The sequence below is a fragment of the Aethalodelphis obliquidens genome, unplaced genomic scaffold, assembly GCF_003676395.1.
Source record: "Aethalodelphis obliquidens isolate GAN/ISIS:26980383/991018 unplaced genomic scaffold, ASM367639v1 scaffold48, whole genome shotgun sequence".
NCBI lineage: Eukaryota > Metazoa > Chordata > Mammalia > Artiodactyla > Delphinidae > Aethalodelphis > Aethalodelphis obliquidens.
In genome coordinates, this window is record NW_020837992.1 from 4170173 (window position 1) to 4182758 (window position 12586).

At 39.1% G+C, this 12586-nt stretch overlaps 1 protein-coding gene and 1 pseudogene across 1 annotated transcript in view; one reads left to right on the forward strand and one right to left on the reverse strand.

Annotated features, from left to right (window-relative positions):
• Window positions 1–12586, forward strand: part of LOC113607474 (complement receptor type 1) — a 106434-nt gene that overhangs the window by 11735 nt on the left and 82113 nt on the right. The window contains exons 2-3 of the mRNA XM_027082866.1: window positions 6867–7046; window positions 7661–7760. Of these exons, the coding sequence (XP_026938667.1) occupies window positions 6867–7046; window positions 7661–7760 (280 nt within the window). The remainder of the gene's footprint in view (window positions 1–6866; window positions 7047–7660; window positions 7761–12586) is intronic.
• LOC113607577 (uncharacterized protein C9orf40 pseudogene) lies at window positions 6106–6808 on the reverse strand (annotated as a pseudogene).

Consider the following 12586-nt stretch of genomic DNA (forward strand, 5'->3'; position numbering starts at 1 on the left):
TGAAATTTAGAATTCTCTAGAAGGAATCAGTAGCAGAATAACTGAGGCAGAAGAATTGATAGGTGATCTGGAAGATAAAAGAGTGGAAATAACTACTGCAGAGCAGAATAAAGAAAAAAGAATGAAAAGAATTGAGGACAGTCTCAGAGACCTCTGGGACAATATTAAACACACGAACATTCGAATTATAGGGGTCCCAGAAGAAGAAGAGAAAAAGAAAGGGACTGAGAAAATATGTGAAGAGATTAGAGTTGAAAACTTCCCTAATATGGGAAAGGTAATAGTCAATCAAGTCTAGGAAGCACAGAGAGTCCCATACAGGATAAATCCAAGGAGAAACATGCCAACACACATATTAATCAAACTATCAAATATTAAATACAAAGAAAAAATATTAAAAGCAGCAAGGGAAAAACAACAAATAACATACAAGGGAATCCCCATAAAGTTAACAGCTAATCTTTCAGCAGAAACTCTGAAAGCCAGAAGGGAGTGGCAGGACATATTTAAAGTGATTAAAGGGAAAAACCGACAACAACATTACTCTACCCAGCAAGGATCTCATTCAAATTAAATGAGACGAGAAATTAAAATATTCACAGAGAAACAAAAGCTAAGACAATTTAGCACCACCAAACCATCTTTACAACAAATGCTAAAGGAACTTCTCTAGGCAGGAAACACAAGAGAAGGAAAAGACCTACAATAACAAACCAAAAACAATTAAGAAAATGGTAATAGGAACATACATATCAATAATTACCTTAAAGGTAAACGGATTAAATGCTCCAACCAAAAGACATAGACTGGCTGAATGGATACAAAAACAAGACCCATATATATGCTGTCTACAAGAGACCCACTTCAGACCTAGGGACACATACAGACTGAAAGTGAGGGGATGGAAAAAGATATTCCATGCAAACAGAAATCAAAAGAAAGCTGGAGTAGTAATTCTCATATCAGACAAAATAGACTTGATCAAAGGATCAATCCAAGAAGATGATATAACAATTGTAAATATTTATGCACCCAACATAGGAGCACCTCAATACATAAGGCAAATACTAACAGCCATAAAAGGGGAAATCGATGGTAACACAATCATAGTAGGGGACGTTAACACCCCACTTTCACCAATGGGCAGATCATCAAAAACGAAAATAAATAAGGAAACACAAGCTTTAAATGATACATTAAACAAGATGGACTTAATTGGTATTTATAGGATATTCCATCCAAAAACAACAGAATACACTGTCTTCTCAAGTGTTCATGGAACATTCTCCAGGATAGATCATATCATGGGTGGCAAATCAAACCTTCGTAAATTTAAGAAAATTGAAATCATATCAAGTATATTTCCCGACCACAACACTATGAGACTAGATATCAATTACAGGAAAAAATCTGTAAAAGACGCTAAGACATGGAGGCTAAACAATACACTACTTAATAACCAAGAGATCACTGAAGAAATAAAAGAGGAAATCAAAAAATACCTAGAAGCAAATGAAAATGAAAACTCAAAGATGCAAAACCTATGGGATTCAGCAAAAACAGTTCTAAGAGGGAAGTTTATAGCAATACAATCCTACCTTAAGAAACAAGAAACTTATCAAATAAACAACCTAACCTTACACCTAAAGCAATTAGAGAAAGAAGAACAAGAAAACCACAAAGTTAGCAGAAGGAAAGAAATCATAAAGATCAGATCAGAAATACATGAAAAAGAAATGAAGGAAACAATAGCAAAGCTCAATAAAACTAAAAGCTGGTTCTTTGAGAAGATAAACAAAATTGATAAACCATTAGCCAGACTCATCAAGAACAAAAGGGAGAAAACTCAAATCAATAGAATTAGAAATGAAAAAGGAGAAGTAACAACTGACAGAGCAGAAATACAAAGGATCATAAGAGACTACTACAAGCAACTATATGCCAACAGGATAACCTGGAAGAAATGGACAAATTCTTAGAAATGCACAACTTTCAGGAAGAAATAGAAAATATAAACAGACCAATCACAAGCACTGAAATTGAAACTGTGATTAAAAATCTTCCAACAAACAAAAGCCCAGGATCAGATTCCTTCACAGGCGAATTCTATCAAACATTTAGAGAAGAGCTAACACCTATCGTTCTCAAACTCTTCCAAAATATAGCAGAGGGAGGAACAATCCCAAACTCATTCTACGAGGCCACCATCACCCTGATACCAAAACCAGACAAAGATGTCACAAAGAAAGAAAACTACAGGCCAATATCACTGATGAACATAGATTCAAAAATCCTCAACAAAATACTAGAAAACAGAATCCAACAGCACATTAAAAGGATCATACACCATGATCAACTGGGGCTTATCCCAGGAATGCAAGGATATTTCAATACACGCAATCAATCAATGTGATACACCATATTAACAAATTGAAAAATAAAAACCATATGGTCATCTCAATAGATGGAGAAAAAGCTTTCGACAAAATTCAACACCCATTTATGATAAAAACCCTTCAGAAAGGAGGCACAGAGGGAACTTACCTCAACATAATAAAGGCCATATATGACAAAACCCCAGCCAACATTGTTCTCAATGGTGAAAAACTGTAACCATTTCCACGAAGATCAGGAAAAAGACAACGTTGTCCACTCTCAGCACTATTATTCAACATAGTTTTGGAAGTTTTAGCCACAGCAATCAGAGAAGAAAAAGAAATAACAGGAATCCAAATCGGAAAAGAAGTAAAGCTGTCACTGTTTGCAGATGACATGATACTATACATAGAGAATCCTAAAGATGCTACCAGAAAACTACTAGAGCTAATCAATGAATTTGGTAAAGTGGCAGTATACAAAATTAATGCACAGAAATCTCTGGCATTCCTATACACTAATGATGAAAAATCTGAAAGAGAAATTAGGAAACACTCCCATTTACCATTGCAACAAAAAGAATAAAATATTTAGGAATAAACCTACCTAAGGAAACAAAAGACCTGCATGCAGAAAACTATAAGACACTGATGAAAGTAATTAAAGCTGATACAAACAGATGGAGAGATATACCATGTTCCTGGACTGGAAGAATCAACACTGTGAAAATGACTCTACTATCCAAAGCAATCTACATATTCAATGCAATCCCTATCAAACTACCACAGGCATTTTTCACAAAACTAGAACAAGAAATTTCACAATTTGTATGGAAACACAAAAGACCCCGAATAGCCAAAGCAATCTTGAGAAAGAAAAATGGAGCTGGAGGAATCAGACTCCCTGACTTCAGACTATACTATAAAGCTACAGTAATCCAGAGAGTATGGACTGGCACAAAAACTGAAGTATAGATCAATGGACCAGGATAGAAAGCCCAGAGATAAGGTCACACACATATGGTCACCTTATCTTTGATAAAGGAGGCAAGAATATACAATGGAGAAAAGACAGCCTTTTCAATAAGTGGTGCTGGGAAAACTGGACAGCTACATGTAAAAGAATGAAATTAGAACACTTCCTAACACCATACACAAAAATAAACTAAAAATGGATTAAAGACCTAAATGTAAGGCCAGACACTATAAAACTCTTAGAGGAAAACATAGGTAGAACACTCTATGACATAAATCACAGCAAGATACTTTCTGATCCACCTCCTAGAGAAATGGAAATAAAAAGAAAAATAAACAAATGGGACCCAATGAAACCTAAAAGCTTTTGTACAGCAAAGGAAACCATGAACAAGATGAAAAGACAACCCTCAGAATGGGAGAAAATATTTGCAAATGAAGCAACTGACAAAGGGTTAATCTCCAAAATTTACAAGCAGCTCATGCAACTCAATATCAAAAAAACAAACAACCCAATCCAAAAGTGAGCAGAAGACCTAAACAGACATTTCTCCAAAGAAGATATACAGACTGCGAACAAAGACATGAAAGAATGCTCAACATCATTAATCATTAGAGAAATGCAAATCAAAACTACAATGAGATATCATCTCACCCCAGTCAGAATTGCCATCATCAAGAAATCTACAAACAATAAATGCTGGAGAGGGTGTGGAGAAAAGTGAACCCTCCCGCACTGTTGGTGGGAATGTAAATTGATACAGCCACTATGGAGAACATTATGGAGGTTCCTTAAAAAACTACAAATAGAACTACCATATGACCCAGCAATCCCACTACTGGGCATATACCCTGAGAAAACCATAATTCAAAAAGAGTCATCTACCACAATGCTTATTGAAGCTCTATTTACCATAGCCAGAACATGGAAGCAACCTAAGTGCCCATGTACAGATGAATGGATAAAGAAGATGTGGCACATATATACAATAGAATATTACTCAGCCATAAAAAGGAACGAAATTGAGTTATTTGTAGTGAGGTGGATGGACCTAGAGTCTATCATACAGAGTGAAGTAAGTCAGAAAGAGAAAAACAAATACCGTATGCTAACACATATATATGGAATCTAAAAAAACAAAACAAAACAAAACAAAAATGGTCATGAAGAACCTAGGGGCAAGATGGAAATAAAGATGCAGACCTACTAGAGAATGGACTTGAGGACTCGGGGAGGGGGAAGGGTAAGCTGGGACAATGTGAGAGAGTGGCATGGACATATATACACTACCAAACGTAAAATAGATAGCTAGTAGGAAGCAGCTGCATAGCACAGGGAGATTAGCTCGGTGCTTTGTGACCACCTAGAGGGGTGGGATAGGGAGGGTAGGAGTCAGGCAGACATACGAGGGAAGAGATACTGGGAAATATGTATATGTATAGCTGATTTACTTTCTTATAAAGCAGAAACTAACACACCATCATAAAGCAATTATACTCCAATAAAGATATTAAAAAAAATTAAAAAAATTAAATTAACTTAAATTAAAAAAATGAAATAAAATGGATCATGGATAAGGACCTACTGTATAGCACAGGGAACTCTACTTAATACTCTGTAATGACCTATATGGGCAAAGAATCTAGAAAAGAGTGGATATATGTATATGTATAACTGATTCACTTTGCTGTACAGCAGAAACTAACACAACATTGTAAATCAACTATACCAATAACAATTTAAAAAATAAATAAGTAAATAAACTAAGGGGAGAAAAAAAAAAACAATACTGGGGGGAGTTCCCTGGTGCCGCAGTGGTTAAGAATCCCTCTGCCAATGCAGGGGACACGGGCTCGACCCCTGGTCTGGGAAGATCCCACATGTCGCAGAGCAACTGAGCCCGTGAGCCACAATTACTGAGCCTGCGCTTTAGAGCCCGTGAGCCACAACTACTGAGCCCGTGTGTCACAACTACTGAAGCCCTTGCGCCTAGAGCCTGTGCTCCGCAACAAGAAAAGCCACCACAGTGAGAAGCCTGTGCACCGCAAAGAAGAGTAGCCCCCGCTCACCGCAACTAGAGAAAACCTGCGTGCAGCCAAAATAAATAAATAAAACAAAACAGAAACAATACCAGGTTTCAGAAAGAATCCCCCACATTTTAAGTTTGCATAGATGTTTAAGTCAGCTATTTGTTGAACGAAGAAGAGTTGATGAAATATATTAGAAAGCATTTTATTAATAAGTTATTATACAACAATATTCATTTCATGTAGCACAAATTAACTTTTTGGTGCAAGAAGAGGAATATCTGAATGCTTCCCATCTATTTCTAAAACTGTCAGAATTCCTTTGTATAAGATTGATATCTTCAAATCTAGAACCTAAACATAAATTTTTCTTAAGAATGCATACATAAAATACTTCTCCTGTAAATGCACTATATCTTTGACAAATCCCTATTGGGAGGTACAGTAGTGACTGCAGGCATTTACCTTTAAAACAACTTTTCCTGGGCTTCCCTGGTGGCGCAGTGGTTGAGGGTCCGCCTGCCGATGCAGGGGACACGGGTTCGCGCCCCGGTCTGGGAAGATCCCATATGCCGCGGAGCGGCTGGGCCTGTGGGGCATGGCCGCTGGGCCTGCGCGTCCGGAGCCTGTGCTCCGCAGGGGGAGAGGCCACAGCGATGAGAGGCCCGCGTACCACAAAAAAACACAACTTTTTCTCATTTTTCAGGTTTGAGAATGATATCACATCAAGTATGGAAAATAAGTTTTTTCCTTAGGAAGACATAAATTCACTTAGAGGTGTCTCCTCAAATTCAGAAAAACCCATTTCTTCAGCTCCTTCTGTCAGGACTCCATATTAATCTCAACCACTTCATTCTTGCCCGGAAGTGTTTTTGTCGCGTTGTCTTCACTTACACCTTCAATGTCTGCCAGATCAATAGGTGGTAAAGGATTCCTCCAGCACTGGAAGTTGTTATACTGACAAAATGCTTCATTGAGCTGGCGCGACACGGCCCACCAGTCTACCCGCAGAGAGTCTGCGCGCCCCGCCCCGTCGTCGCCACCGCCCCTCCCCTAGCCCGCGGGGCCTCACGGGCGGCTGCAGCAGAGGCGGCTCGCCGGTCTCCAGTTCTCGGCCCTCACGCTCGGCGCCGTCCGGGGTGCCAGTGTCCCCACCATCGCGGCGCTTTCTGGGCGAAACCGAAGGCTCAGTCATAGCCCCTGCGTCGATTTTACGCTTTCGGGGCAGCTCCGGGACGCCGAGGGGCTGCCCGGAATGCGAGACCCCCGACGGCGGGATCCAAAGCCGTGGCCGCGCCGGCTCCCTCAGGAAAGTCGCGGAGCAGGATCCGCTTCCAGGGCACGTGGAACGTCAGGGGCTCGGCAGCACGCCGCTTGCCCGTGGGCCCCAAAGGCTCGGGCGGAGCCCGCCAGGAGCGGGACTCCCGTAGCTGTGGGAGCGGAGGGCCTCTCCACTAACTTTGACGTCCCTGTGGTCTTGCTCTCCAGGTCAATGCCAATCCCCGGTGCACCTTACATTCGCCATGCCTACAGAACAGATTGACAAAGATGAGTTTCCTGTTGGGACATCTTTGAAGTATAAATGCCGCCTTGGTTACTACAGAAGAGTGTTCTCTATCACCTGCCTGCAAAACTCTGTCTGGTCAAGCCCTGCAAACTACTGTAGGCGTAAGTAACTCTAGACTGAGGACTCCTCTGTGTCAATAATCCTTAAGATCTGATCAGTCGTTCAAAGTTTGAAACAAAGACACGTGTCTTGGTAACTTTGCCTAAAGTATAAAAAGATGTGAGAGTTATTCTTGTAGGTCATATCTTCCTACTGCTTTGAGTTCCTAGCACCTTCATTACAAGTTCATTTCACGAGAAATGACCATCACGAGGCATGCCTGAGGGAAAATCTCCATTCACTAGGGGTGTCCCATTTTTACAACTGAAACTAAGTAATGAATGACTCAGGAAAGGAAAGAAAAGTGTAGGTGGGGAGAGAATCCCAAACTTCAAGACTTTTGATGTACACTGGTTGAATGACAGAGTAAGCATTTTAGTAATAAACAGAGTTTACATCTTTCTAAGAGGCAAAAAATATGGGGATGAGATCTGGAAGGGAGGTCTTTTTGAAAGTGGTGCTTAGTAGGTGGCTGATCCTGAGGCAGTCTTGTGAGTTTCCTCAAGGTGGCAAATCTGTGGAACTACAAGAGCTATGGTCAGTTTGGGACCTTATGTATTAACAGACGTTCAGAGTATTCTAGACCCAGTCCCCACATTCTGCTTCTTTCCCATAGGTAAATCATGTGGATCTCTTCCAGACCTCATAAATGGCAAAATGGACATCAACAAAGACACCCAGTTTGGATCAACTGTCAATTATTTTTGTAATGAAGGGTGAGTTGGCAGTAGCCTTGTTTGGGATGACAGTTCTAGAATTGTAACACTAGTCTCTTAACAGTAGTCTCAGAAAGGAAAGTCAAACTACCTGTCCGTTTAAAACAGAGCAGTAAGATTTCTAAGTAGAAGTTGTGCCTTGAATCCAGGCATTTAACTACCCTTGCAATGACTAAACAAATATTTGAAAAAATAGGAAAAAACCTGTAACCATGCTAGAAATTGGAGGGGTGAGGGTAGTGTTTGCACACCAAATTAATGTACCTAAAGCCAAGTGAAGCATTTACTAGATGAGAAGGACCAGCATTCTAAAGAAGTAAGTGGAACAAACACACATATATTCTTAACTCAGAGCAATAAGAGCTAGAAATTTTGGACTCAGGAAAAAGTAGGAAAGAGTTGTTTATTTGGGATGATGGAGTAGATGTGGCGGATGGGCAAATCTTAATTGTGATAGCACCTCCCCAGAAGTGTTCACAATACAGGAATCTTGCTGTGGATATACTCTTGGCTTATCTGTAGGGGAGACAACAAATTTAGGAAAAAAATAGGGACCCCTTTTATCTTAACTTTTGTTCTGTTTTTATTACTTATTATTACTTAAAATACACACAAAATAACATAAGTGAAACATAAAAATAGTAATAACAATAAAATGAATTTCCATGCATACCTCACCCACCTTAAAAACCATCACTAGTACCTTTGACACTATGTGCTTTTCCCAGTTTCCATTCCTTCACCTCCAAAACTTCTTCAGAAGTAACCACCATCCTGAATTTTGTTTATCCCTTGCATTTCTTTTCCATTTTTTCCCATACATAGTCCTAATCATTATATTTTTAGTTATACATATTTTGAACTTTATATAAATGACATGATTTTATATGAACATCTTTGCAAATTGATTTTGATTTAATAGTTTTTTTCTGATATTCACTCATGTTGTTGTGGTTAATTCATTTTCATTTAGGATAGTGTTCTCTTGTCTGGATACAGAAGAATTTATTTCTTTTTGTTGTTGTTGTTAGATGTTTAGATTATTTCTAGTTTGTTTTGCTTTGTTTTGTTTTGGCTATTATAAGCATCCCTGATATAAAGATACTCATACATGTCACCTAGTACACATGGGCAAAAGTTTCTCTAGGACAGTGGTTTTCAAACTTATTTTACCATGATCAACAACTAAGAAATATATTTCTGCAGCACATACACACACACATAAACAGATACACATGTATACCACATCACATACACATTTATATAAATTAAAATTGTCACACAAATATTTAACATTATACTGAAAGTTCTAGCCAGGAAATTAGTCAAGAAAAAGAAATAAAAGGCATCCAGATTGGAAAGGAGAATTAAAACAATCTCTGTTTGGAATTAAAACAGTCTCTATTTGGAGGCCAGATCAAGACGGTGGAGTAGAAAAATCCTCGCCTTCTCCCACAGACATACGAAAACTACAAGTACACATAGAATAACTATCTCTGAAAGTGACCTGAAGACTAGCAGAACAGATTTTCTACAACTAAGGATATAAAGAAAAGGCCACATTGAGATGAAGAGGAGGGGAAGAGATGTGGTCTAGTCAGAACACACCCCACCCCCCATGCAGTGACCCACAAGCCAGAAGAAAATCACAACCATGGGGATCCCCCCTGAGGAGTGAGGAGTCCAAGACCCACACTGGGCTCCCCAGCCTGGGGCATCTGCACCAGGAAGACAAACCACCATAGTGTCTGGCTTTGAAAACCAGCAGGCTTATGTTTCAGGGGAGTCAGAGGGCAGCGGGAGACTGCTCTTGAAGGGCTCACTTGCTCTGGGTCCCAGCACAGACAGAGCAGCAACTTAAAAAATGCCTTGGCTTTATGAGGAGGAGATTTATTGATTAATTCTGGGGCAGGTACCAGGGGATGGAAGTGCTGGTAGGTGCCATTTTTTTCTCTCCTTACACCTAGCTGGCCCAGTGCTGGTAGGTGCCTTTCTGTTACTCTCCATCAACATAGGTAACACTGTGTGCCCCACCCCAACGTTCCTCTAAGTACCTGCCCAGACCAACCCACCTGCCTCAGCCAGTCCCTCTAAAGAAGCTCCTACCCCATCCTACCTGGTACATGGTTCTGCCCAGGACCAGTGCTCCTCCAAAGTGGCTCACATTCTGGGGACCTAGCCCTTCCCACTAGCGAGCCCACACAAGTTGCAACCAGGCCTCACAGACAGCTGGGCTGGGGATCAGCCCTGCCTACCAGTGTGTCTGTAGAAGTCATGGCCTAAACACAACAGGAAGATGCAGGCAGCCCATGCAGGGGATAGCCTTGAGCACCTGGCTCGGGTGACCAGGGGGGATTATGCCACTGGGCTCTACATAACACTGTCTACATAAGGCCACTCTTTTAAGGTTGGGAGATGTAGCTGATGTACCTAATGGATAAAAACAAACACCTAGAGTTAGGCAAAATAGGAGACAAAGGAATACCTTCCAAGTGAAAGAACAAGATAAAACCCCAGAAAAAGAAATATACAAGATGGAGATAAGCAATTTACAAGATAAAGAGTTCAAAGTAATAGTCATAAAGATGCTCATCAAACTCAGGAGAAGAATGGATGAACAACATGAGAACTTCAACAAAGAGATAGAAAATACAAACAAGAGCCAATCAGAACTGAAGAATACAATAACTGAAATGAAAAATACATTAGAGGGAATCAATTACAGAATAGAGGATGCAGAAGAACAGATCAGTGGTCTGGAAGACAGAGTAGTGGAAATCACCCAATTGGAACAGCGAAAAGAAAAAAAGGAATTAAAAAATGAAGATAGCCTTAGGAACCTCTGAGACTACATCAAGCATACTAACATTTTCATTAGAGGGGGCCCAGAAGGACAAAAGAGAAAGAAAGGGACAGAAAGCCTATTTGAAAAGATAATGGCTGGAAACTTCCCTAACCTGGCAAAGGAAACATACGTTAAAATCCGGGAAGCACAGAGAGTCCCAAACAAGATGAAGCCAAAGAGACCCACATGAAGATACACTGCAATTAAAACGTCAAAAGTTAAAGAGAGAATCTTAAAAGGAACAAGAAATAAACAAGTTATGTACAAGGAAACCCCCATAAGACTATCAACTGATTTTTAGGCAGAAACTTTACAGGCCAAAAGGGACTGGCACAATATTTTCAAAGTGCTGAAAGGAAAAGACTTATAAGAATATTTACCCAACAAATTTATCATTCAGAATTGAAGGAGAGATGGAGCCTCCCAGACAAGTAAAAGCTAAAAGTTCATCACCACTAAACTAAACTTGTAAAAGCTTTACAAGAAATGTTAAAGGAACTTCTTTGAATGGAAAAGAAAAGGCCATAACTAGAAACAAAAAAAAATTATGAAGGGAAAAATATCTCACTAGTAAAGGCAAACACAGAGTTAAGGTAGTGGATCTACCACTTATAAAGCTAGTATGAAGTTTAAAAGACAAAGTTAGTAAAATCCATCTAAATCTAAAATAAATAGTTAAGCAATACGCAGAATGAAAGGATGTAAAATATGATGTCAAAAACATAAAATGGGGGAAGGAGTAAAAATGCAGTGCTTTTAGAATGTGCTTCAACTTAAGCAACAATCAAATTAAAATAGGCTGCTATATACATAGGTTGCTATATGTAAATCTCATGGTAATTACAAACCAAAAACCTATAACACAAAATATAAAGAGAAAAGAATACAGACATAAAGCTAGAGAGAATCATCCAATCACACGGGAAGAGAACAAGAGAACAAGAAAGGAACAGAGAAGAACTACAAAAACAACCATAAAACAATTAACAATATGGCAAAAAGTACTTACCTATCAGTAATTACTTTAAATGTAAATGAATGAAATACTCTAATCAAAAGATACAATGTTCTTGGATTGGAAGAATCAATATTGTGAAAATGACTATACTACCCAAAGCAATCTACAGATTCAATGCAATCCCTGTCAAATTACCAATGGCATTTTTCACAGAAGTAGAACAAAAAAATTAACAATTTGTATGGAAACACAATAGACTCCAAATAGCCAAAGCAATCTTGAGAAAGAAAAGTGGAGCTGGAGGAATCAGGCTTCCTGATTTCAGACTATACTACAAAGCTATAGTAATCAAGACAGTATGGTACTGACACCAAAACAGAAATATAGATCAATGGTACAGGATAGAAAGCCCAGAGATAAACTCACACAGCTATGTTCACCTAATCTATGACAAAGGAGGCAAGAATATACAATGGAGAAAAGACAGTCTCTTCAATAAGTGGTACTGGGAAAAGAATGAAATTAGAACACTCCCTAACACCATATGCAAAAATAAACTCAAAATGGATTAAAGACCAAATATAAGGCCAGAAACTGTAAAACTCTTAGAGGAAAACAGGCAGAACACTCTTTGACATAAATCACAGCAGGATCTTTTTTGACCCACCTCCTAGAGAAATGAAAATAAATACAAAAATAAATGGGACCTAATGAAACTTCAAAGCTTTTGCACAGCAAAGGAAACCATAAACAAGATGAAAAGACAACCCTCAGAATAGGAGAAAATATTTGCAAACGAAGCAACTGACAAAGGATTAATCTCCAAAATGTACAAGCAGCTCATGCAGCTCAATATCAAAAAAACAAACAACCCAATCCAAAAATAGGCAGGAGACCTAAACAGACATTTCTCCAAAGAAGACACACAGATGGCCAAGAGGCACATGAAAAGCTGCTCAACATCACTAATTATTAGAGAAATGCAAATCAAAACTACAATGAGGTATCACCTCACACCAGTGA